Consider the following 27147-nt stretch of genomic DNA (forward strand, 5'->3'; position numbering starts at 1 on the left):
TTATCACATGCACCAAGAAGCAGAAGTTCCTTGACATATAAATGAGGCAACAAACTCTTTTAGATGAGTTAACATGATGCTTCCCTTACTGGAAAAACAGGCTATAAAAGGGGACATATGCACATATCCAAAGAAGTTTGGATAAGTTTCCAAAGAACAACAACAAAAATACAGAAAATGTTGTAATGGGGAGGGAGGAAGATAAAAAGGGAGAAAAGAACACTACTTAAGTGAGTCATGTTGACTGACTTAAATTTTTTAAGGATCAAAGCAGAAGATGATTTAGATTTTTTTAAAGATTTATTCATTTATGCACACAAGAACTGGGGTACAGGCCAGAGGTATGCGGGGTGAGAGGATTCACCAGAAACAGAGTGGGGAGCCAAATAGGAAGATTGACTGAAATACACTGCTGGAGGGAGCCGCAGGCAAGTCAAGAGAGGTCTGCTGCACCATGTGGGTAGCTCCCTAGCCGGGGATTGAACTCGTGCTGCAGTGGCTGCGGACAGCTTCACAGGTTGTGTCTTAACCCTCTGCGCCACCAGGGAGGCCCCTGATTTAGATTTTAGCATCTAGAAATTCTTTTTAAAACCACCAGTCTGGTCTAAAGAGAATTCAAAGTGAAGTTATGAAATTATATTGCCTCGCTTTCTTTAATTGAAATAAATCACTAAATGATCATTTTTCATAAATCATAATCTTTTAAAAATAAATTCTGAAAATTTCTTCAATTATTAAGCTTTAAACCAAATTATGATACCAGCTCTAACACACGCACACCCCAACTCTTTCCTAAGTTCAACTGGAAAAATGAGTGGCTAGCAGTTTTTTTAATTTAGGAGCTATAATATAAAAGAAAAAATAAGGAAAATGGCATTACCCAGTTGAGAATGGCAAGAGAATAACAGTTCTAGAATATGAGATTTCTCTCTCAAACTAAGCAATTATTTCTACATTCTTCCAGAAAAACAATCTCTCTCAAGAAAATATATATGTTGAACTTATGATTAGTAGTTCTCTTATCTATCGACAATACACAACATTTTCATTTCTTAAACCTTTTCTTCACCTCACCTCATCTGTTAATTCTTAAATATAAATTATTTGAATTTTTTTCAATATACCCTATTAAGGGTATATATTAATTACATTAATAATAATTATATTATTGTATTATTATATATTATTATATTGTATTGTTATATATATGATATATGATATATTATAATATATTATTGTTGCAATATTATATTAATTAATAATATAATATATTGATATTAATTATATTAATTAATATAATATATTGATAATATTAATAATTATATTAATTATATTAATAAGGGCAAGAAGAAAATACTGTGGAATCTGCAGCTCTTAATTATTATAATATGTAAGAAAGCCACATAAAATACAATTATTCACTGTTGCTCATAAAAATTACTACCATTGTTCTATAACTTCATTTATATCACACCCCTCTTCTAAAGAATATCAAGGGCTTTCGCACGTCGTATCTCACTTGTTTGAAGCTATAAGGTGAATCTTAGTATAGATACATACCAGCGAAAGGCCCAGTGAAATTAAAAGAGCTGCCCAAGGTCACACATTGATAGTAGTGAGCACACATCTTTAACTCATCTCTAAAATAGTCTCCATTTTCACCCTACACCTAGCCAAGGAGAAAATAAATCATAAACACTTAATCAATGTTAGCTGAACTTTAAAAAAAAAAAAACTGAGCTCAAGTCCAAGGCAAAATCCTAAGGCACTATCCTGTGTTTGCTGCTTCCTAAGCCTAATAAGAAAGAAATTTAAAATTACTAGAGCAAGTAAACCTGTTTATCATATCCTTCATTCAAGAAACAAAAATCACTAATTACAGAATTTAATGAATTAAGATGCTGATGATGGAAGGGTCTCTGGTAACTGGGAAGAAGGTGAGTCACTTCTTGTGGTTGGTGTTGGAGATTCCCCAAGTCCCCAACCAAGATGGTAGAGAAGGTATAGTCATATCTCAAGCCAGGAGGAGTTGCACAGGAGTTGCTGAGACGGGGCTGTGATGGCTCAAGAAAAGAAGTACCAGAGTCTGGTTCCAGACCTGACCATGCTACCACCACAGTGGCCAGAGCACTAACCCTTTCTCTCTCTCTCTCTCTCTCTCTCTCTCTCTCTCTCTCTCTCTCTCTCTCACACACACACACACACACACACACACACACGAAGAGGACTGGCAGTAGCAGAAAAAGACCATTCTCACATTATCAGACTTGGAGACTCAGCAACAGCAGGTCATGGTGCCTGTTAAAGATTACATGATAAAGTCACCTTAAATGCAGATATGATAGTAGCCTCAGTGGAACTTTATATCTCAGCAAACAGAAAAATAGGTTGCACCAAAAGAGTCTGCACTGGTGTTTTATAAAACTAAGAGTCCTACTAATTAACCAATAATCAGAATTTCTACATACAATATTCTACCATTTGAAGCTGGACAGTATGTCTATAAAACAGTGCTTCTACTTTGAAAAACACAGTCTTAATCTACAAAAGAAGATATGCCAATGTTTTTCTACTTTGATCCCGAGTCTGCTGAAGTTCCAAGAAAGCTGAACATCGATCTCATCCCTTTCTAACATTTTGAAGCAAGGAGAGGCACAAGTTGCTAGTTCTGGGAATGTAACAGAAATCAGTAATTAAGTCCTGCTTCAACTTTGTGATTTTTGAAAAATCATTCATCATGTTTCCCCAGAGAAAAACTACAATAATGGGCAATCTTCTGTTTTAAATATTATGTAACAGTGATTCTTTCACTCCCCCTAACTAATTTACCCTATTTAAACTTGAGAGAATAGGTTTAGCTTTTTATCACAAGAAATCCACACTCCTATTCAGAATGTATGATTATTCCAAAGTCAGGGAGTTTGGTAAGTAGTATTAAAAGAAACTACTTTGTTTCTTATGTAGGCATGGACTCAAAGGAGCTATTTCCAAGTATTAGTTCTTAATACTTGTAGCAAAAAGATTGGTTTTATTTGTTAATGCCCAAGGTTATTTGTCCCAGGTTCTAGGTAAAAACTTCTAATGTAAATGGTTAGTACTTTCATTATGAACTGTCACTGTTTTAAAAGTTCAAAATAGAAGAGGACTCATTAAGTCTTAACAGCTTGCCCAAAGATTACATTCTGATTTCAAATTTCACTGCATTTTTTCTTTCTTTGAAGATCTAGGGCTATTTTATATATTCAAAACACCGAATAGTTACTTTGAAATTTTAGTGTCATAAAATTGAAATAAAATATGTAATTATCTATCAGGGCTCTAATATTTTGGGTGTTTGTCCCAAGTCCCTGAATGTTACAATGTTAGCGGGAGACTGTGAAGACTGACAGCAGAAGCTCTTCTGTGAACAAACTGTTTTAAAAAGCAAAAGATGGGGCCTCCCCAGTGGCGCAGCGATTGAGTGCTGGGTTGCAAAGCTGCCTGTAGCCTCTGCAGCGCTGGTTCGATCCCACATGGCGCGCAGATCTCTCTTGCCGCCTGCTGCTCCCCTCAGCAGTGTATGTCGTCAGTCTGCCTATTCTGCTCTTCCTTCTGGCTCTGGTGAATTCTCTCACCCTCCCGCACTTCTGACTATACCCAGTGCTTGTATAAATAAATAAATCTTTAAAAAAAAAAAGCAAAAGATGTATTTAGATAGTAAAAAACAACATGATAAATTAAGGTGACCACAGAAATTAATTCTTAGGTTCTGAATAGGCACCAAAATGTTAAGAAAGGTGACCAAAAAAATCCATGAACTCAGTATCACTAAAGGAAAAATAAGTCAGAGTGTATTATAAATTTGTAGTCATTTTCCAATTAACAATATCTACTCATAACTAATTACTTTTGGGAAACTACCCCATACAAAAGCAAACAGCAATCACTAGCATTATTTACAAAACAGTATAGTCAGGCTCAGTATTATACTTATTTAAGTTTTTTTTTTTTTTTTAATGCACACCTCTGGGGTGTAGGCCAGTGGTGCGGGAGGGTGGGGGAGAGGCAGTTTTCTGAGAGGATTCACCATAGACAGCATGGGGAGCAGAACAGGCAGATCTACTGAAATACTCTACTGTGGGGAGTAGTGGGGAAGGTAAGAAAGGTCTCCTGTGCCGTGTGGGTTAGCTCCCTGGCCGGGGATGGAACTCATGCCGCAGTGACTGGCGACAGCTTGACAGCATTGAGACTTCAACCCCTGTGCCACCAGGGAGGCCCCTGAAGTAACTTTCTTTTGAAAAAGGAAAACATAAAATGGCAAAAATAAAATCACTTAATTGTCTATGGAAAGAAAATAATATAGTAATAATTTAAAATTAAAATCACACAGCTAGATATTTGAAAACACTGCATTCATTCTTGGAAAGACTTGATCATCTTCATAAAATCCAAAAGTGCTCAGAGAAAGCAAAGACTAAAGGAACCATGGTCCTAGCAAAGATTCAGAAAACATCAACTGACCATTTAAAATTTAGACAGAATGTGGAAAATAATGGATATTGGAAAACTCTAAAATCTTACAAATAAAACCTGTAATGGAAGCTATTTGAACTTTCTAAATTACAACTTCCACGCCAATCTCCACCGAAATATTCATGACCCTCCCCTCCCCAAATAAGCAAATATGGCAACTGGGAAGCTTTTTCCAGGGGTGTTAGTAGACGTACAACAGCTACTTGCTATAGAACAGACCCAGTCAGCAGTACAGAAGTTGACAGCTTCAGCAAAGTTGTAACCCTGATTAAATCCAGAGTGGTAAGCACGAGGAAATGTCACAACAAACTCGCCGGCACACTGATTGGTCCTGTACACCTAAATGCAAATTGGGAACAGGAATACCAAAAAAAAAAAAAAAAAAAGGGTTGGGGGGGGAGACAGATTTTATCAGTCAGTTTCAGAAGCATTCTTAAGAAAGACAAAAGTCTACCTTCTTAAATAATCATTGATAAAAAATAATAATTCATGACAAGAATTATTAGCCAAAAGAAATTATCAAGGATAAAATATATTAGTCTCTGAGGTACTTGTTTCCTAACTTGATATAATTTTTACCAAAAGAGAATTTTTTTTCCTTTTTGTGTTGTAAACAGTGGTAAAGGATAGAATCTTCTACTTTTGGGTAAGTTTTTAGAAATTAACTGATTGGCTCATATATTTACAGAGATAATCCAAAAATCACTTTCCCTGAGTTTCAGTTTTTGTATTATTTTTGAAATTTCCAGATTCTGGTATAAATTAACTCATTAAAGACAAAGTGACACTAATAATATACTGTCTCAACAAAGTTAAGATAAAATTTATACTTTACCACGTATTAGCACCTAAAATCTAACGATAATTTCCAAAACAAAGTTGGAAAGAGTACATGAAGCATTTGTAGTACGTTTTTTACATCACTGTTTATGTGGGGGGAAAAAAGGCTGTGAAATCTTTATCTAAAATATCTCAAAAATATAAGCATTAGTTATGACTACCATTGAAAATACTTATAGTTTGGTTAAGTAGTGATAATAAAGAAAATTAAGATTTTGTCAAAACCAGAATAACAGTGAAGGTTCGTTTAAAGCAATGATATATAAAGCATAATTCAAACCTTTCTTAACCAAATGTTTTCCCTTTCAGGATCTAAATTCTATTTTGGCTAGAAGATGACATCATCTTTTCCAGTTATAAAATGAAGTACGAATCAAAAGTTTACATAAATTTAAATTTAAAATGCTGTAGACAGAAAAAGACTCACAGGCACACCATGTTCCATTAGCACATTGGGATTCATGATGGTGACCAACTGATGTAGTAGATCAGGCTGGGATTCAAATAACTCAGGGGCCAGCTCTCTCATCACCTCCTCCAGTTGTTCTGCCGCATGAGATGGCACACCATACCACGTCTTTGGTTCCCCCCTAACAAAAGAAATAACTGTTTAGCTAGGTAGAGCATGGAGCCAATGAGGCTAAGGTATCTGATTCAAATATACTTACTCAAAATTAACTTTGTCTTGTGGCCACAGATTATATACCCTGAATCCTTGCAATTGTCTCATAAATCTGTACTACTATTCATAATAAGAGATAAGGCAAAAATATATGGATAATTTGTCTACTGGGCCTCCCCGGTGGCGCAGCGGGTTGCGTGCCACGCTGTCAATCTGTCCGCAGCCTCTGTAATCCTGGTTCAATTCCTGGCTGGCCAGGGAGATCCCCACAAGGTGGGGTATGGCAGACCTCTCCTGTCTCGCCTGCTGCTCCCCTCAGCAGTGCTTTTGGTCTGTCTGCCTGTTCTGCTCCCCACTCTCTCTCTGGTGAATCCTCTCACCCTCCAGCGCTTCTGGCTTGTACCCCAGCTATTGTATAAATAAATCTTTAAAAAAAAATTTCTCTACTTACATACTTCTTACTACTGTTAAAGAAGCAACTGAAAACATGTAAACTCATTACAACAGATCAGTAATAGTATCTTCAATCAGGAAAGTAACCACAGGAAAAGTTAAGTGTTTATTCTAAAGGAAATTGATATACTACTACCTTTATTCACAGGTCCACTGTATATTCTAATTATCCTCACAATAATCAAAGTAAAAATCAAATGCTTTCTATAATACCTTTATATAACTCCACTGAGTTTGACTTAACTACCCAATGACAAAAGCCAACATCAGAAATTGCTAAAACCTTGAATACAGTTTATCTATATAAAGCTTAAGGACCAAAAACTTGGCATCATTAATTCATTAGAGTTTAGTAAGCCAGAATTCATTTCTAATACTAAGTAGTACTCCTATGAACTGCATGTAGTCACACTATTTATAGAATAACTGAACTTCACAATCCTAATAAAATTCACAGTGCTGTCACTAATATTGAAAATGTTCTCTCTTTGTTCTGTCCAATACAGGGGCCCCCTCCTCTAGTCACAAGAGACTACAGTGCACTTGAAACTGAGGAAGTACATTTTTAATTTCACATAATCTTTATGTAAATATCCACATGTGGCCAGTAGCTATCCACTACACAGTAGAGCACAGAAAGAAAACCAGCAGTCTCCCACAGCACAGTGTGACCTGAGCACTATCTTCCAAATGGAGAAAAAGTATCATTTATCTAAGATTGTAATAACATAACGGACAAGGAACTGGGTAAGTAAGTAAAGCTGTGGATGAGATAAAAAAAAAAAAAAAAAAAAATCAGCAGAAGAATTTAATGAGTATATAACATAACTTGGGCACTCTTGAGAAAATGTGATTAAAAAGGAAAAAATTACTTAAAACTTTTGAATACTGAAAGTCAGGTCTTAATTATATAACCCTTAAACATCCTACTTTGTGTATCAAAAGACATAGCCAAGTAATTTCCATGTATACAAGTACCACATGGTCTAAAACTCTAATTCTGCTGCAGGCAAATACAGCAAGCTGTTGTACCCTAAGACCTCTAAGACTTCACTCCTCAATAGATTATCTTACTTTTGGGTATGAAATACTTTTAATGTCAGCCTTCCCTCATACATGACCTAATATTATTACAACTTCAAAAAGGTCAGTGAAATATGTATACTGGTAACAAAGATTATACACACCAGTGCAAATAGTTGATGGAATAACTCCAATGATCTTCGATGTGCCAGCAAAAAGAAGAGAAACACATTCCTACATATAGCCATGGTACCTTCATACCAGAGATGTCTACATTAATATGTGCAAGAACAGACTGCTCTAAAACAGGCATGTTATTCAAGTTCCAACCAGAGACCGCATATTCCTATTAAAAAAAAAAAAAGTCAGAGATCAGAAATGACAGGTGTCCAACAAAAATCTCAAGGAAGTCTTCAAAAAAATAAAAAGTTGTATAACATTTACAATACTTTAAATAACCTAGTACACAGAATCTGCACTCTTTGCTCTCTATTACAGGCAACTGATATGGCTTAAGATTTAATCCAATCTCCCACCTTCACAGTATTTAGAATACTTCTCTGATTTACTCTGAAGTATGTATACAAGGGCTTTTAATCTTCCCCCCTACTTCAGCTGACCAGTAAAACAGCAAGTGATTCAAGAGAGTACTATTATATTTTTACTTTATTCCCAGAAATGTAACTTCCCAAAATATTTATCACTACATTTATAGAATGGTGCCAGATACTGTGAAAACAAAACAAAACCTAAGATATAAATCATGAACCTGTGACAAAACTTAAAGATTGAAGCAATACAGAAAGTTACTACCACTAGCCCCACTACAAACACATGCAGAAATATTGGATAAATTGTAACAATAACAAAAACATGCCCATAAACTCAAAAGAAAAAAGAATTCCCAGTTTCCAGAAACAAAAGAAAGTCAAAATAAAAATGGAAAGCTGTTTGAATTTTCATAAAGTGCATTATTATGTTTACTTTTGTATATTTGAAAGTCTCCACAGAGTTTAAAAATAAAACCTTCAAAGAGGTTAAGCAGCCAATGACAAAGCTGAAAAGAAAAATCATGAACCAGAAGACAGATTTGAGGATCCCATCCATAACGCACCAAAGAAAACCCTTAGTTAAGAGTCACAGAGGGCCGAATAAGAAAGCTCAACATAGGTTTAATTAGGAAATCCATTAAATAAAAAAGAGGGGGCCTCAGTCTCACTGCCATCACACCATCACTGCTGTGGCCTGAGTTCAATCCCCTTTGATCCCCAGACAGGGAGCTAACCCACATATGGCACAGCAGAGCTCTCCAGTCTCACATGCTGCTCCCCTTAACAATGTATGTCAATGGATCTGCCTGTTCTGCTCCCCATTCTGTCTCTCTGAATCCTCTTTCACACATACACACACACACGCCTGCACCTCTGGCCTACACCCCAGTTCTTCTACAAATAAAATAAATCTTAAAAAAAATGCTGAAAAGACCATATATACTTTTACTTGTACATCCTTCTGCACTATGAAACTTCTTTTCGACATGCATTACTTAATATAAGCTAAAAATCTTAATTACCAATTATAGAGAGAAAAAAAAGCAACAAGAGCCAAAGTAAAAAGAAATGAATGATCATCTTAATTCAACTTTACAGAGAGGGACATCTCCTATGTGAGAGGACTTCATTATATGTTATAGTGCATGTTTGAAAACCTACCTGCCCAGGTATTGAAGAAAACTTAATTCTCGACCTATCAATGAAATGTTATTTTTTTTAACTTAAATAAACTTCCAGATTTTTAAACAGAAAGGGCTAGGTAACATTTTTTAGCAGGAGTTAAAGTTTTAAATAATTTTTAAAGATACTCTCAATTTGTTATTTTCAAAGGTAAAGATCATTCATACTGTCCAAATCCTATACACTTAATATTTTAAATGAATACTGTTCCTTAATATTACAGAAAGGTACTTTTCTACTGTGTGAAGGTTAAACCAGCTTGGTGGTAAATGAAGTTTGGATACTACTATCTGCTCTGCACCTCTTCTTCCGGCAGCATCTTTCGCCGACTGTCCTTTACAGGAAATCCACTTCCAAAGTCTTTTGAGGAAATATCAGCTCCATACTCTACAATAACATCTTCTTCAATGCTGCTCACCAGTCGCCAGAATTCCTTTTCTACTAGTTCTGTGGGAACCATCTACACAGAGAGAACAAAGATTACAGATTACTAACTCACTCTAACCATGACCCAACCAGAACACTTCCTAACCTTTTGGACTGCATATGTGACAGTGCTACCAATACACTGGACCATCCATATAGCCTATGTGTATAGTAGGTTAAGGCATCTAGGTTTGTGTAACTGAACCCCACAATGTTCACACAAGAATGAAATTGCCTAATGACACATTTCTGAGAACATATCTCCATTACTGGTCAGATCAGGTAAACAAGTAAAAAAAAATTAAACAGAAAACCTTCTCAATCCCCAGAGCTGAAAAGAATGTGGTCCTAGCTTTTTCCACTGAGGATGAAGAAAAGCTAAAGACAACTCAGATGTTCAGAAAAATATAATAAACTTGAGTTGCTGCTTCCCACCTAGGAAGGATAAAGGTATCTCAGGACATCAAGAAGGAAAACGAAAGTGCAAAATTCAAGGCTGTATTCTAAGAGTCTGGCAAATTTTTATAAGAACTGGGGGGCGGGGGAGTGGGGACATACCCTCAAGAACTTCTAGGAAAAATGGCAAACCTCCTATTACAAAAAAATGAACAGGACCTCCCCGGTGGCGCAGCAGTTGAGAGCTGGGTTGCAAAGCTGCCCGCAGCCTCTGCAGCGCCGGTCCGATCCCCGGCCACCCGGCGAGGGTCCCATATGGTGTGCAGACCTCTCCTGCCGCCTGCTGCTCCCCTCAGCAGTGTACTTCGTCAGTCTGCCTGCTCTGTTCTCTGCTGTCTCTTGCGAATTCTCTCACCCTCCCATGCTTCTGACTGTACCCAGTGCTTGCATAAATAAATAATCTTAAAAAAAAAAAAATGAAAAGCACCAACTGCCACACACTAATTTCCTATAAAGGATCACGCAGAGAAGATGACTCAAAAAATAAACAATTCAAGGATCAAAGTAGATTTTTCAACAGAAGAATGTACACTGCCACAACACAGTGAAAGAAACAGATGATAGGCCCCTAAACTTTAGATTTGGCGTTCTGTCACCTTTTTCAGACTATCTCTGCTTTCCACAAAATAGAGAAAATAAAGCCAAAAGCTTTGGACTCAAATCTTTACACCTCACCAAACTGATCTAAAAGATACTCACATGGACTGGCATATTGAAATAATCAGACTTAAAATTGTCTGCCATCTCCCCAAAGCTCTGAAGTGTATATTCTCGTACAGCTTGTTCAAAACCAAAGGCTTCTCGGGGTTTATTACATTCCTGGAAAGAAAAAAAATAGCTAAGAATAATTCACTAAAATAGAAGAAAATTATTAAGACTCATGCATTACCAAGATCAATTCTTTAAGTGAAGCAAACCAAATCAACTCTAGACAGCAAACGTGTTAATTTATTGCAATGTGGAATCAAGAAACAATGTTACAGAACTATAAGTAAATTCTCCTTCAAGTAGGAAAGTAGAAATGAGACAGCTTTTGGTGTTGGAACTAAGCTCTGACAGCGAGACAAACACCTACAAGACTAGTGGCGTAGAGTCAAATCCAAGGATGTTTTATTATTCTCAGTATTATCAATGGATTTGGTTATGAGGAAATTAACATTCATGGAAGAAAGAAAGGTAATGGATAAACAGAATATTCAAAACACTGAACTGCTAGGAATCTATGTTTTCACACTATGAAACATGATCAATAGTTTATTAATACAAATAATCACTTAGAGTACAATTGCTTCTGAAACAGCTTATCTCTAGAAAAATAAGTAATAACTCAAAGGCCACCAAAGATCTCTAAAAACACCAATCAACTCCTTGCTTCATGTCTCACTGCATTTTGTTAAAACAACAGATGATTAACATCAAGACAATGACACAAAGATAGTCTTTCAATAAGGATAATTTAGTACAAGTCAAAACTGAAAGATACCGTGAGTAGCATGAAAACTGGAAGCATAAATCCTAAGTTCTAGGTCTTCATGTCTGGTTTTTATCTTTTTTTAATTAAAAAAGAAAAGATAACCTGTAGTCTTTCATTTTTACTGTTTTCCTGCAATATGAATATTCATCTAGTAAACAGAATTATCTGAGCAACAGTGCAAAAAGCACTATTTGAAAGGCAACGTGCTATAATACAACTGTTACATTTCCATGTAATCACTCTCAAAAAACTAGGGAAATTCTAGTCACTGAAAAACAGAATGAAGAAGCACTTTAGGAATGTGTTCACTGTATTTGTATAAATATGAATCATTGTTCTTAAATTAAAAAAAAAGGATCTGGAAAGGTTAGGTCTGTACCTCAGCAACACATTTAGGACACCTCCAGTCTCCTTTGGGTACATCAGGCAGTGGAGGAATTAAGCAAAATGTATGATAACTGTCATCACATCCATCACACAAAAGCAATTTATCCTCATTATTTCCCCGACCACAAAACATACAAACATAGAGATCAACCTGTAGAAAAAAATTAAGAATAAAATAAAAATCTAATTTCTATATTGTAATTTCAAATTTTTACCAGAACTGAAACAAAATAATGTACCCTAATAAGTAAGCCTAACTTAAATCCTAAATACTTTAAACAATTGTACTTAAACAGATTTTCATAAAACTTCATATACATTTCCTCAGTTTCAGCAGATAAGCTAATAAAAGCATTTAAAGTTGTTATTCTAGAATAAAGACCATAAATATACAAAATCAACTTATTGTAAAAAAATATGCCACATCATCCATCCTAAGTACAAATACTCTGGCAAAGAATGAATACTAGACACTGTCTATATTACAAGCACAAGGATTTAAAGACTCATTCACTCTCTTAGTGAGTTACAAGGTGTATGACTTCGGGGAACAGTCTACATATATAGAATAAAGCAAGATTAACATTATATGAACTTAATCTACAACTTTATATTCACCAAATCCTTTAACCAAACGATCTGTCATATCAAGATAAATCAAGATAAAAAGTATAAAACTAAAATTTAAATAAATCCTTTCCCTCCTGACACATTGCAGAACACTTACAAAGTTAACAGAGAGAGTTCCTTTCCGTTGTCTCATTTGCATGTTAAATGCGTCTGACCTGTTGGTAACTTTTCGTCTTCGGGAGACCTCATCTTGAAATAAAAAGTTATATAATAATAGCAATAAAGTATTCAAGCAATAAAATCATTGTTTCACTAAAAGCAAAAATAATAATAATAATAGCAATAACTAATGTTGAGATCATACTATGGACCAGATACTACATAAAATTATTTACTTAAAATCTCACAACGCTATGAGGTAAATATACCACTATGACCCACTGAAAATCAAGAATCTGAAGTGTACAGGAGTTAGATAGCATGCCCAAAATCACACAGCCAGTCAGTGGCAGATTTGGTATTCTGAGTTCCAGAGAACTTAACTACTAATTCTATACTGCCTGTAGATAGTACTTATCAGGGATTAATTTGAGAGCAGTTTTAAGATCACTGCCAGTCAGTACAAGAACTACAAGAATAGAAAAGATAACTGAAGGGCCTCCCCGGTGGCGCAGTGGTTGAGCCCTGGGTTGCGAAGCTGCCCGCGGCCTCTGTGGCGCTGGTTCGATCCCCGGCTGCTCCCTGGCCACCAGAGGAGGGTCCCACATGGCACGCAGACCTCTCCTGCTGCCCGCTGCTCCCCTCAGCAGTGTACTTCGGTCCTTCTGCCTGCTCTGCTCCCCGCTCTGGCTCTGGTGAATTCTCTCACCCTCCCGCGCTTCTGACTGTACCCAGTGCATGTATAAACAAACAAACAAACAAATAAATAAATAAAACATGCCTCTATTTAAAAAAAAAAAGAAAAGAAAAGATAACTGAAGTGTTTAACTCTTTTTTTTTTTTTAAAAGATTTATTTATACAAGCACTGGGTACAGTCAAAAGTGCGGGAGGCTGAGGGTGTTCACCAGAGCCAGAGCAGGGAGCAGAACAGGCAGACCGAGGAAGTACACTGCTGAGGGGAGCAGCAGGTGTGGCAGGAGAGGTCTGTGCGCCATGTGGGACCCTCACCAGTGGCCGGGGATCGAACCAGCGCTGCAGAGGCTGTGGGCAGTTTCGCAGCCCAGCGCTCAACCGGGGAGGCCCTGACATGCTTAACTCTTAAAAAGTAGTAACATTTACACAACATATTAATAAATAAGTCCTATCACACTGAGTGTTCTGAGTGATGGAACACTCTAGAGATGGATCCTCTAGAGTTCAGTTCACAACCTGACTTATGTAACTTAATCATATCACAAAATAAATGACAGGACTTCCAATTATAACACTTCATTAAATTCTCAACAGTATAAACATATCCAACACAAACTTTGTTCAAGTAAGTTTTAAAACTGACAAGTATATAGCATAGTGAGAATTGCTCTTTGCATATGCAATTTTATTCACAAAGTTTCAAACACACTAAGATGAAAATATCATATTTTCCTTAAACATATTATTTAAAAGACGTATACCAGGCAATTATAGAAAAATATCAAAATTATAATTATAACTCAAGTCACAAGCTCTGATATTCTGATACTAAAGGTCAGATAATCCTCTATTTGTCCTTGAACTTAAAGTTAAGAGCTTTTTAACACTAGATAAGAACCATTAAATTTACCACTCTCTTTTAAACTAGTCTTTAGAAATTGCAATAAATTTCTGTCCAGTATTAGACATGAAAGAGGAAAAGTTCTCTTCCAAAATACAACGTACTATTACATGGTTCTTCACACCTTAAATTTCAAGATCATCTGTCATAAAAAAGGGTATTTTGTTTAGGAACCATGCTGCAAGTTTAGAATTCTTAAGACAATCCCAAGGCAGACTGCAATTTATCATTTGAATCTCATAAACCATTTCTTTTCATGATCAAATAACAGATTTTACCTTCTTTATCTTTTGTTCCCATTGTCAGGCCCACAACTTTAGGACCTGCCCCAAAAATTCGAAGTTTCTTCAGTTCCGTGTTTCTAGGCACTTCTCCAGATTCTGACTAAAAAATAATAAGCAATGTTCACATTAATCCAATTATTTTAATAATGAATTAGTTTCTCATCCAATAAAAATTTTAAGATACTCTTCAAAATAAAGGAAAAAATTATGATTTCTTCTCTAAATCCATTTGGTACCTCATTACAAGAGTAGAACAGTAACCAAAGCACTATGCAACATCCAGATTCCACAAAGAAAATGTACCTTTCATAAAAGCAGAGTAGAAAATTTGGTTCTGTCCAGAAACAGACACTACTGATAGTAGCTGGCATAGTACTGATAGTTAATTCAATAGAAATCTCCACTTCTAACTTAATAAATATTCATCTATGATTAGAGAATATGCCTATCTCAGGAGACGAGTAGAGAATGTCCAAAGCCAATGACACCAATGTCATTTCTTGATCTCACTAGGGGTGGGAATGTTATTCTGGTCTAGCCAATGCAACATAAAGGAGGTATACTTGGAACTTCTGAGAACCAGGATTCCTGAGATAGATGGCTGATTACATGTCTATCACATGGCAAGAAAACAGTGAGTGTTTCTGTGCTGCAGAGTAAGCACTCAAAAACTGGTGAAGACAAGTCAAACTGATACATGAAGGTTTCCATCTTCTAATAAAAGATAAAGTTTTTCAAAGAGTAAGTCCTTTGTCCCAACTTCCTTCCCTACTGCTAGGACACTGAGTCTGGTGAAAGCATATTGCTGGACTCTGCAACAGCCACAGTGCAAAAGGAGGAGATATAGCAACACGCTGAAGAAAAATGAGAAAAGACTGGGTGTTTAACAGCAATGAAAACTGGGATACCAACCCTAGAACTACCCAAGTGAAAAACTGTGTCCTCATGTGAAAATTGTGGTGTTAATGTTTAAGTTATTGTCCTCTGGCATTCTGTAACTTGAAAATGAGAGCATCCTGGTATATAAGTGTTATTACATCTTTAATTTAGATGGACCATATTCTCAGACTACAGATTAAATAACCAAAATTTATTTGAAATATACTTTATCAATAAGAATAAAAATAAACCAGGATAAAAAACCAACTTTGTACATATATCAATTGTGTACATATGTCAATTGTTACCCTAGACTACTGAAAGATCCTATCAGAACCAAACCAAGCAAAATGGCATTTCAAAACAAACTTTTGTAGAAGGATTTTGTTATACTAAGTATCAACCTCTACAGTTAGCTCCAAGAGAAACATAACACTGCACATACTTTACCACTATTAAAGCAAAATACACAAAACATAAGCTATATATTAAATATATATATAGTATGTACCACATCAAAGTATTTTAATCCTCACAACTACCTTTCAGACAGTAAGTTCCAAAAAATTGAAATAATAAAACATCTTTAGAGCTATTAAAATGAAATCAGACATAACAAAATAAAAAATCAAAAGACCCTTTCACCTGGAAACTTTTAACTTTCTATTAAAAAATGATAATAAAAATACTATACATCAGAATCTCTGGGACAAATTAAGGCAGTTTTAGAGTCTTAACTATATCAATCAAAACAAAAGATTAGAAATAAATGAATTACCAACCAACTCAAAATGCAAGAAAGAATTACAACATAAACCAACAGAACTTTATTGTGTTGGATTAGGCTGGAATTTCAGTATGAAGTGAAAATTTTAAAACCATAATAAAAAAAATATTATTTCCTGGTCCTGACCATTAAACGGGCCTGCAAGCAATGGTGTCCTACTAGGAACAAGCACACCTTGCACTCAGATCTTGGCTTCTAAACACTTTCACACTAAGGAGAGCCAGGATTCCTGGAAGAAATGGGTGATTATACATCTATGGCAGGACAAGAAAGTAATGAGCCTTTTGCGCTATAAAGTAAATGTTTCAAAACTGAAGGTAACATGTCAAAATAACACATGAATGAGCTTTAAAGGGCTCACATTAGCCAAACTTGGTAAAATTTATCAAAAAAGGAATAAAAGGTGGTAACAGATTTTAAGACATATCAAAAAATCATGATCTATATATAGTGACACCAAAAAAAGATGGGTCAGTCATGGTTCCACAGATTTATACAGTCATCGAACTTCATCAAACTGCACACTCAAGATAAACATATCCTACTGTATAAAAAAATATATCAAGAAAAAGTGTGGGAGGAATGAGTAATCTTCCTTAGACAAAAACACTAGTAAGTGTAGATGGAAAGACAGAACTAGAAAATCACCCATTTGGCAAGCACTAACATGACTGCTAGTTCAGGCAAGAATCACTTATGGAGTTTAAAACCACTGGGCAAAATGTAACTGGAAAACAAGTTATTCACACCATCTCATGGTTTATACTGATTGATTTTATCCCAAAGAGAACAAAGATATCTACTAGAATAACAGACTTCATTCTAATGTATAAATATGTTAAGGGTTTGGTAATTCTTGAAATAGACAAAATTGCAATCCCAACTTTCAAGGAACTCTCTCTAGTGAGATCACAGATGAAAAAAAAATTACAGTAAAGGATGTGATAAAGATAAAGAAATAGGATACAATTTTCATATCTTGTGTTTTCTTGCTGGAGAAAATTACTGGATTCTTGGTGTCACTGTCACCAAGTTATTGATAGAAAATATTAAAGATGGCCTCCCTGGTAGCACAGGGGTTAAAGTCTCAGCTCGATCAAGCTATTGCCAGCCACTGCTGCATGAATTCGATTCCCAGCCAGGGAGCCAACCCACATGGCTCAGACCTCTCCTGTCTCACCTGCTGCTCCCCTCAGCAGTGTATTTCAGTAGACCCATCTGCTCTTGTTCCCCACTCTGTCTCTGACGAATCTTCTCAGCCACCCCCGCCCCGCCCCCTGGCCTACACCCCAGGTTCTTTTATGCATAAATAAAAATAAATCTTAAAAAATAAAATATTAAAGGAAAAACAGACTTAGAAGAGTTGATGGTAATATTTGAGATGTAATGATTTTAGCATACTTATGTCGTGGCCACCAAGGAATACATACATAGACACATACAACCCTCTAATGAACAAAAAAGAAACCTGGATGAATGTCAATATATATTTTAGAGTTCTGAGTAACAGGCAGTAATTAAAAGCACAGGATACGTAAGACAGCTAGAAAGAGCGAACACAGGAAAAGACTGAAAATATCACACACAAGGTAGAGAAAAGATTACTGAGGAGTGCTCAGAGAATGAAAATCAAGAGTAACAGAAACTGAAGAAAAACCAAGTTAATCATATTTCGAGGAGGACTTAGTGACCATTTAATTGTATACATGATCAGAGATGAAAGGATGTATGCAATGTAAAGGGTTCTTTTCATTTGCGTTAGCATTTGAGAATTACTCAGTGGTAACGGCAGTTTCAGTGAAATTAACTCTAACTTAGGTTACAGAGTATAAAAAACTAAACAGATACGGAGGAAACTAAGACAATAAAGAATTTTTCAAGACACTTCTTCATGAAAAGAGGTATAGAGCAAGGCACTATCTTGGAAGAAGGCTAGTATTTTTAAGATGATAGAGACTTGAATACACTTATGTGGGGATATGAGAAACATAGCAGACAGGAGGGGGAGGAGATAAAGATTTCACAACTGATTTATTGAATCACTAAAGCAGCCTAAAAGAAGGGAAGTGACAGGATTATCCTTGGAGAGAAAGGTACACTTTCCCCAAAGTCATAGCAGAGACTAAGCATAAATACCAACAGTTCTGTGTATGGGACAAGAAACTGAAGTTCTATCAGAAAGCCTTTGTGTTCTGAAATAGAAGACTGAGAAAGAAAGGCAGGCAAAGAAAAAAGTAGTTAAAATTACATTGTCAGTTGAAAAAATTTTTAATTACAAATTCTGAAATGGTTCTAGTTTCTAACTGATATAAACCAATCTAACAACAGTCACAATTATTACAATGGGTAAAAGTACACTATGTGGTCCCTATTTTTTTTTTTTTCTTTTTGTGGGACCCTCGCCAGCAGCCGGGGAATGAACCGGCGCTGCAGAGGCTACGGGCAGCCTCACAGCCCAGTGCTCAACCGCTGCGCCACCAGGGGAGGCCCTGTGGTCCCTATTTGTATATGAAGAAATGCATTTAGAAAAAAGCAGGACTTTTTCATGGTTTCAAAAGAACATTAAAAGGGATTGCATCACAAGCTAGTAACTGGTTAGATGTGCAGGGTCACTTGGGGCAACTCTTCAAAGAGCCTAGTCATCAAGTATCTAAGGTCTTAAAATAGAATTATCACTATATACCCAAAGATGATCAGAAATTCTGAAATCAAGCACTGTATTAAAAATCACTTAATGACTAAACTGGAGTTTACTAACTTAGAGTAAGGCTGTAACTTTGCAATGAATTTCCATTAAATTTAATTCCCATCCAAAACACCTTCTTTGCTGGTATCAAAGTACCTAAGACACTAAATTATTAATCAGGTTATTCAGTGAGCACAAACTAAGAACAAGGAAAACAGACAAGGCATGAAAGAGAGATAGCCCCTGAGTTCTAGAAAAACAAGATGAAGTATCACCAGCTTGCCTCTCTGGTGACGGAATTACTCAACCCAGATCCAGTGTCTCTTGTTAATAGTAGGCTATCTTCTTTTCCAACTGCTACTTTCAATGTGAATTTTTCCCATTCTTATAATATACTGCTTCATTAGATGTGTTAAAGTCAATGATTAGGATCCAATTAAGATGCTACTGCAGTTCATTGTTATGTTAAAATAACTTTACCTCATATTTCTAAGGATACCTCACTGTCCTTGTTTACAGACATGTCTTTACTAAAAACCTTAAAAAGAACAACCTTGAGGACCACAAAGAAATGGGACGAGTAAAAAAAAGGGGAGGAGGCAAAAAAGAAATTAAGGCATTTTCTTTTGATGCATTCATTAGGCCAAGAAATTATTTTAGGTTACAAGAACACTACAGAAGTTACACTGGCACTAAGAAACTTATACTCTGGTTTTCAAAGGAATAATAAGTGAAAAAACCCACTCTTTCTCACTCCTCTCACATCTGCTAACCATAAAAATAAAATGTACTCAGACTTTATCAGAATATCTATGAAACTGGTGCTACAGTATCCAGAGTTACTCTGATTTGTCATCCCTATCAAAAACAGCTCAACACTGATGGAGCTTTCAAAACCAAACCAGACTGAATGAAAGTTCTCCAAGTTTTAAAGAACAATATGTGAAAGGTCATAACCAGATAACTGTTCTGCACCATGAGTGCATTTAACACTCCTGTTAAAATGGCCTTTGGGTGTTGATACCTGAGACTTGACACGTCTTGTTCTCTTCGGCAGAGTGTTCATTCTCGTGCCCGGCTCTGGGGAAGTTTGGACATCAGTGCCAAGAACCTCGGGCTCCACTTTTTCCTTAAGATCTAAATTAGGCATTTGTACACCCTAAGAATCAGAGCACAGAAGAGAGCAGATTCACTGATAACCAGATTTAAGAATTAGTGGGGAAAAAAAGAAATTTCCAATAAATCTCTACAACTACATGAAACCAGACAACAATTCTCCCACTGCACTAATTCAAGAATCCCTATCAAAATCCTAGCAACTTCTATTGTAGAAATTGAGAAACTGATCCTAAAAGTTTGTGGAAATGAAAATTGTTTGGTTATGGGGGGGGGGGGACAAGGCTGGAGGATTCCCACTACTAGATATCAAAACTTACTACAAAGCTATAGTATTCAACACAGCATGGTACTGCTATAAGGGTATATATGTAGATAGATAATAGATCAAAGAACAAAACAGAAGCCAGAAATAAACTCAACATATTTATAGTCAACTGATTTTCAACAAGGGTGAAAGGTGAGAAAAGGGTGGTGTTTTAGACAAATGATACTGATACAACTAGACATTCATATACCTCTTCTTGCTCCCAAAATACACATATGCCTTTACCTCATACTACACACACAAAATAACTCAACATGAATTAATGACCTAAATATAAAAGCTAAAACAAAGAAGAAAATATTTGTGACTACAGATTAGGAAAAGATTTCTTAGATATGACACCAGAACACAATCCACAAGGACAGGGGAGACTGATATATTATACTTCCAATAGCCAGCATTATAAAAATGAACAGATAAAACACAGAGTAGAAGAAAATATTTGTAAAATCACATAGCTGACAAAGGACTTGTATCCAGAATATACAGCAAACTTTTAAAGCAAGTATAAGATGACATTCAACCCAATAAAAATAATTTGTAGAGACATATCATCAAGAAGATATATAACTGGCTAATATGGCACATGAAAAGATGCAATTAAAATCACAATGAGGTACCATTACACACCCACTAAAATGGCTAGAAGCAAAAAAATTGACCAAGTGTTGACAAAGATGTGGAGAAACTAGAAATCTCTACATTACTGGTGGGGAATGTAAGATGGTTCAGCCAATTTAGAAAACAATTTGGCAGTTTCTTGAAGAGTTAAACATAAACTTACCATAAAACCCAGCAATTCCACTCCTAGGTATCTACCCAAGAGAAATGAAAACGTATGTCCACACACAGACTTGTACATGAATATTCATGTAGAATAGTATTACTCCTAATAGCCATAAACTGGAAACAATCCAACTGTCCATCAACTGGTAAATGGATACACAACATAGTATATCACTACAATGGAATAGTATTCAGCCATAAAAAGGAATGAAGGAATCCTAAAACATGAATGAACCTTGCAAGCATTAGGCTAAACCAAAGAAGCCATACGCAAAAGCATTTTTATCGATGTGAAATTTCTTGAAAAGGCAAAACTACAGCATCAGAAAGTAGATCAGAAGTTGTATGAGTCTGCGGTTAGAAGCAGGAACTGACCTCAACCGCAAAGAAATCTTGGGGGGCTAATGGAGTATTCTAAAACTGGTATGCAGTGGCTGTTTTGTAAATGTATAATTAAAGCTTACTGACTATGTAGCCATAATGCATGAATTTGATGGTACATAATTACACCTCAATAAAGCTATTAAAAAATATACAAACCCAAGAGAAGGAATTTTCCACAAAGATGAGGTTATGAGAATTTATTTTAAGTAAGAAAACATCCTGTATTTACATCAGTCTTTATCTCATAAACCACCAAAAATAGCTGATTTTTAAACTATGCTTGCTCCCCCAAATTTCTAGAAAAACTGCTATGTAAAGCCATCTGCTAACCCATAAAGGTCAATACAGTCTTAAGCTTCTAACTTCAGAAATTAGATTTATCCAGTTCTAAGAAAAATGATGCGTCTCACCATAAGACTGACACCAGATTGAAAAAGTTCATATGGGTAGAGAATTCTTTCATAGTGTGACTTCAAAAGAGATCCAGTTCCTTTTCCTGGCAGATATCCCAAGCGGCTACCCACTTTAGACCATTTCTTCTCTTTGGTAACCATTTCAAAACCTCCTTTGCTGGCAACAATCTGAAAAGAAATAAAAATTATTTAGGGAAAGAAGGCAGATTCATGTAATCTGACACTACATCTTGTCTGGTAAATACAAAAATTATTCTGGGCCTTGGGCCTTCCTGGTGGCGCAAGGGGTTAAGCACCACACCATGAAGCAATTTGCAGCCTCTGCAGCACGAGTTCGATTCCCGGCCAGCCAGGGAGATGACTCACATGGCAAAACCGACCTCTCCTGTCTCGCCTGCTGCTCCCCTCAGCAGTGTATTTCAGTCAGTCCACTTTTCTGTTCCCCACTTTGTCTCTGGTAAATCCTCTCATCCCCCACACCTCTAGCCTGTACCCCAGCTCTTGAACATATAAATAAATCTTTTAAAAAAAAATTATTCTAGGCCTAGATGTCATCATCCCTCCCAGTATCTTCAAAACTGAAACCTGTCACATGAATTTACCCTTTGTACATTATGTACCTTGAGAAAATTATACATATTTGTACTCTATTATCTTCAAGAAACTCAAAATATTAAATACGAATTAAAAATAGACACAAAATAAATATTCTACACAGCCCAAGATAAACATAAATTAGAAAGTATATTACAAAATATACTAAATTTATGGAACTTACAAAAAAATGTTAAGCAAACAATGGATTCAGAAGATATTCTGAAAAACAGACTATAATTCTTCAAAAGAAGAAAAGTTTTATATGGCACATTATAAAGGAATGCTGAGGAAAGATCAGATTACTAGAATGTAGCACAGAAAGTATTAAGGTAGAAGAAATGAGATAAAATGGCCCATTTGGCTGAACGCTCACATCAAACGAGGCATTGCATAGACTATACATATATCAAGGTCTACTACCTTCTGAAGCTGATATTGTACATCTCCCACTCTGAAATATAGCTGATTTCACCTGACAAGATTGAAGAGGATGATGACATAGTTTTTGAACTGAAAAGAAATTTTCCTCTTTGAGTATACATTACTGTATTTTACCATAACAGCTTAAAAATGGCTTTGTGCTCAAGGATGCCACCAAGCAAGCATCTGCCATCATGTCTAAGTCAGTCTCCCAACAAGCAGTAACAGCTACAGAAGCTCTTCATTGACGGTTTAGGCTTTAAAACAAGAGAGTCAAGTCTGAGAAGCCATTCTGAACAGGGAATGCTCACAGACTGTGTGGTAATGAGATCCAAACACCAAGTGATCCAGAGGCTTTGGGTTTGTCACGTATGCCACCATGGTGGAGGTGGACGCAGCTGTGACTGCAAAGCTACACAAGCTGGATGGAAGATTTGTGGAACCAAGAGTCTCAAGGACCCTGGGGCCCACTTCACTGTGAAAGATTTTTACTGATGGCATTAAAGAAAACACTGAAGAACAGCACCTAAAAGATTATGAACAGTAAGGGAAAACTGAAGTGATTGAAACCATGACTGACCAAGGCAGTGGCAAGATGAGAGGCTTTGCTTTTATAATTCAATGTCTATGACTCTGTAAACAAAGATATCAATGAGAAACACCATACTGTGAAAGGCCATGATTGTGAAGTAAGGAAAGCCCTACTTTAAGCAAGAGATGGCTAGCACTTCATCCAGTCAAAGAGGCTGAAGAGGTTCTGGAAACTTTAGTGATGGTGGTGGAAGTAGTTTTGGTGATAATGACAACTCTGGTCACAGAGGAAACTTCAGTGGGCAAAGTGGCTTTGGTGGCAGCCATGGTAGTGGCAGATAGGGTGGCAAGGGGGATGGTTAAAATGGATTTGGTAATGATGGAAGCAACTCTGAAGGTGGTAGAAACTATAGTGTTTTTGGCAATTACAACAATCTTCAAATCTGAACCAATGAAAGGAGAAAACTTTGGAGGCAATAGTTCTAGCCCCCGTGGTGATGGAGGAGAATACTCTGCGAAATCAGAATACTCTGCGAAATCAGAAACAAAGTTATGATGGTTATGAGGGTTCCAGTAACAGCAGCTAGGGCAGTGGCAGGTTTTAATTAACTGCCAGGAAACAAAGCAAGGGAGGATACCCAAAAAAAGTGACAGGGAAGCTAAAGGTAAGTTACAACAGATATGCGAACTCAGCCAAGCACAGTGGTAAGAGGGCCTAGTTGCTATTAGTAAAGCATGTTTTAGATAATACCATATGTATGGGCAAAAACTGTATTTGTGAATAACTGTGTAACAGGTTATTTTAGTTTCTTTTCCAGGGAAAAGTACAAAGCATTCCAACAAGGGTTTTGTACCCATGCTGTTACTACTAAATGTAACAGTCTGATCATGATGCTGAATGTCTTTTAAAAAAGTTGATAAAAATTGAAAGTAGAAATTACCATATTATACAGCAATTTCAACTCTAAAGTATATGCTCAGAACCACCAAAAGCAGGGATTCCACTAAATAAATACACCCCAATACTTACAGCATCAATAATCCTAATAGCCAGAAGACCGTGACAACTCAAACGTCCAACAAGAGATGAATGGATAAACAAAATGTGGTACAGACATACAATGAAATATTATTAAATACGAATTTATTTTAAAAGGGATAAAGTTCTGATACAAATGGATAACATGAATGAATTCTGATATTATGCAAGTGAAATAAACCAAACACAAAGAAAAGGATGAATATTATATGGTTCCACTTATACGAGATACCTAGATATAAGCTAATTAATTCATAGAGAAAATATAATAGAGCAAGGAGAGTTCTGGAAATAAATATTATTGATGAGTTGGTTCAACATTTTTTTTCTCAAAGATTTATTTATTTATGCATGCAAGAACTGGGGTAACAGGCCAGAGGTGTGGGGGGGTGAGAGAATTCACCTGAGACAGAGTGGGGAACAGAACAGGCAGACTGACTGAAATACACAGCTGAGGGAAACAGCAGGCAAGTCAGGAGAAGTCTGCCACGCCATGTGGGTAGCTCCCTGGCAGGGGATCAAACTCGTGCTGCAGTGGCTGCAGATAGCTTCATAGGTTGCATCCTAACCCCTTGCACCACCAGGGAGGCCCTGGTTCAACATTTGGAATGTACTTAATGTCTGTCATTAAACTTCATACATTGAAATGGCACATTTTAAGTTCTGCATATTTTACCACAATTTTTTAATAAAAGCTAAGAGAGCATGAACTTTAAGAGATGATTATCAGAGCTCAAAATAGTTCTGCTACTTAATGTATGATCTTGGGTAAATTATATAACTGGTATCTCAGATTCCCTCACTATTAATAAAACATTAATAGTAACAGTAGCTACACCTCATAATGAGGCTGTTGTGAAAACAAATAAAAAAAACAAGAAACGCATCAGGATAAAGTGCTATATCAGGCCTCCCTGGTGGCGCAAAGGGTTGGGATACAACCAATGAGGCTATCCGCAACCTCCGCAGCACAAGTTCAGTCCCCAGCGGGCCAGGGAGCAGCCCACAGGGCGCAGCAGACCTCTCCTGACTTGCCCACTGCTCCCCTCAGCAGTGTACTTCAGTCAATCTGCCTGTTCTGTTCCCCGCTTTGTCTCTAGTGAATCCTCTCACCCCCCTCCCACACCGTTGCCCTGTACCCCAGCTCTTGTATGCAAAAATAAATCTTTAAGGAAAAAAAAAAGTAAGTGCTGTATCAATGTCAGTTACATTACAAATGTGGTAAGCAGTCAAGTGGGAGGTATAAGTGCTAGATAAGTGAAAGGAATGTGTTAAACTCTCACACTCTAGGATGCTATAATAAATAATGAACTTATAGCCAAAGCAAAATTTCCCTCCAGTGGATTATCTGAAAGCACAATATAAACACAAGTTTATGTGCACAAGAACTGAACACATCTCTAATTTTTTGGCTTCTCTTATCACACCCTCAAAAAAAGAGCCCCATCTACTAAGAGTTAACCAGAAGAAATTTATAAAAGAAAAATATTTTTCAGACTTTGTAGTGCAGAGGAAGACAAAAGAAAGGTTTAGACAGACCATTCTTCGGAAGCAAATGAATAAGAACATCTTTCATTCATCTGTCTAGTGCTTCTAAAACTTTCAGTCACCGTTCTAGGTATTTGAGTTATACCTAGTGAATAAAACAAGATCTTTGCCCACAAGGAGCTTACATAATTGGGAAAAGACTGACAATGAACATAATACGTAAATTTTAAGTGATAAATCCTATGAAGAAATCAAAAAGAGAAGTGAAAAAGCCTCACAAGTACCAGAACAAAGGTAAACAAAAGTATTAAACAGTCACAAAAAGTCTCATTATAAAAGTAAAGTTTGGAGGCCTCCCCTGCTGGCACAGCAGTTGAGCATTTATAAACCATGCCCTGGTGGTGCAGGGCTGCGAGGCTGCCCGCAGCCTCTGCAGCGCCGGTTCGTTCCCCGGCCGCCGGCAAGGGTCCCACAAAAAAAAATAAATAAATAAAATAAACCATGCCCTTTAAATGCTATTGTGGGGCCTCCCTGGTGGCACAAGGGGTTAAGCACCGCACCATAAGGCAATCCGCAGCCTCTGCAGCATGAGTTCGATTCCCAGCCAGTCAGAGAGCAACCCACATGGCAAAGCAGACCTTTCCTGTCTCGCTCGCTGCTTGCCTCAGCAGTGTATTTCAGTCAGTCTGCCTGTTCTGTCCCCAACTCTGTCTCTGGGGAATCCTCTCACCTCCCGCATCTTTGGCCAGTACCCTAGCTCCTGTATGCATAAATAAATAAATCTTAAAAAAAAAAAATGCTATTGTGGCATGCACTTAAATTTAAAACAACGATGACAAATCTTAATCAGACTTGATCAAAAAGTAATGTCAATCAAAGCCAAATCTTTAATGCAATGAAAAACTAACAGTTTTGACAGACATGAAGTAGCAGCACTCTTCTACCTATAAGTTCTCTTTCAAAACTCCACCAAAATGACAATAAAAGAAGAAAAAGGAATACTCCCAAAAGAACAAAACCAAGAGGTAATTAAAAAAAAAAAAAAAAAAAAAAAAAAAAAGACAAGCACCTGCAACGAAAGAAAACCAAGGAAAAGCTGCAACACAGAACCTGGAAAGGCTTAAGAAATGGAAGTAGCAGCTTTAAATGAGGGATGGCA

General features: G+C 36.6%; 1 protein-coding gene across 1 annotated transcript in view; it reads right to left on the reverse strand.

Annotated features, from left to right (window-relative positions):
• KDM5A (lysine demethylase 5A) overlaps positions 1–27147 on the reverse strand; it is a gene marked incomplete at both ends in the record, with an annotated part of 74277 nt that overhangs the window by 40620 nt on the left and 6510 nt on the right. Inside the window, 10 exons of the mRNA XM_084256212.1 lie at positions 4732–4851; positions 5780–5942; positions 7615–7796; positions 9485–9643; positions 10765–10884; positions 11919–12077; positions 12654–12745; positions 14529–14634; positions 19911–20045; positions 21911–22081. Coding sequence (XP_084112338.1) covers positions 4732–4851; positions 5780–5942; positions 7615–7796; positions 9485–9643; positions 10765–10884; positions 11919–12077; positions 12654–12745; positions 14529–14634; positions 19911–20045; positions 21911–22081 — 1407 coding nt within the window. The remainder of the gene's footprint in view (positions 1–4731; positions 4852–5779; positions 5943–7614; positions 7797–9484; positions 9644–10764; positions 10885–11918; positions 12078–12653; positions 12746–14528; positions 14635–19910; positions 20046–21910; positions 22082–27147) is intronic.

This window comes from Talpa europaea (assembly GCF_964194135.1).
Source record: "Talpa europaea genome assembly, chromosome: 15".
NCBI classification, from domain to species: domain Eukaryota; kingdom Metazoa; phylum Chordata; class Mammalia; order Eulipotyphla; family Talpidae; genus Talpa; species Talpa europaea.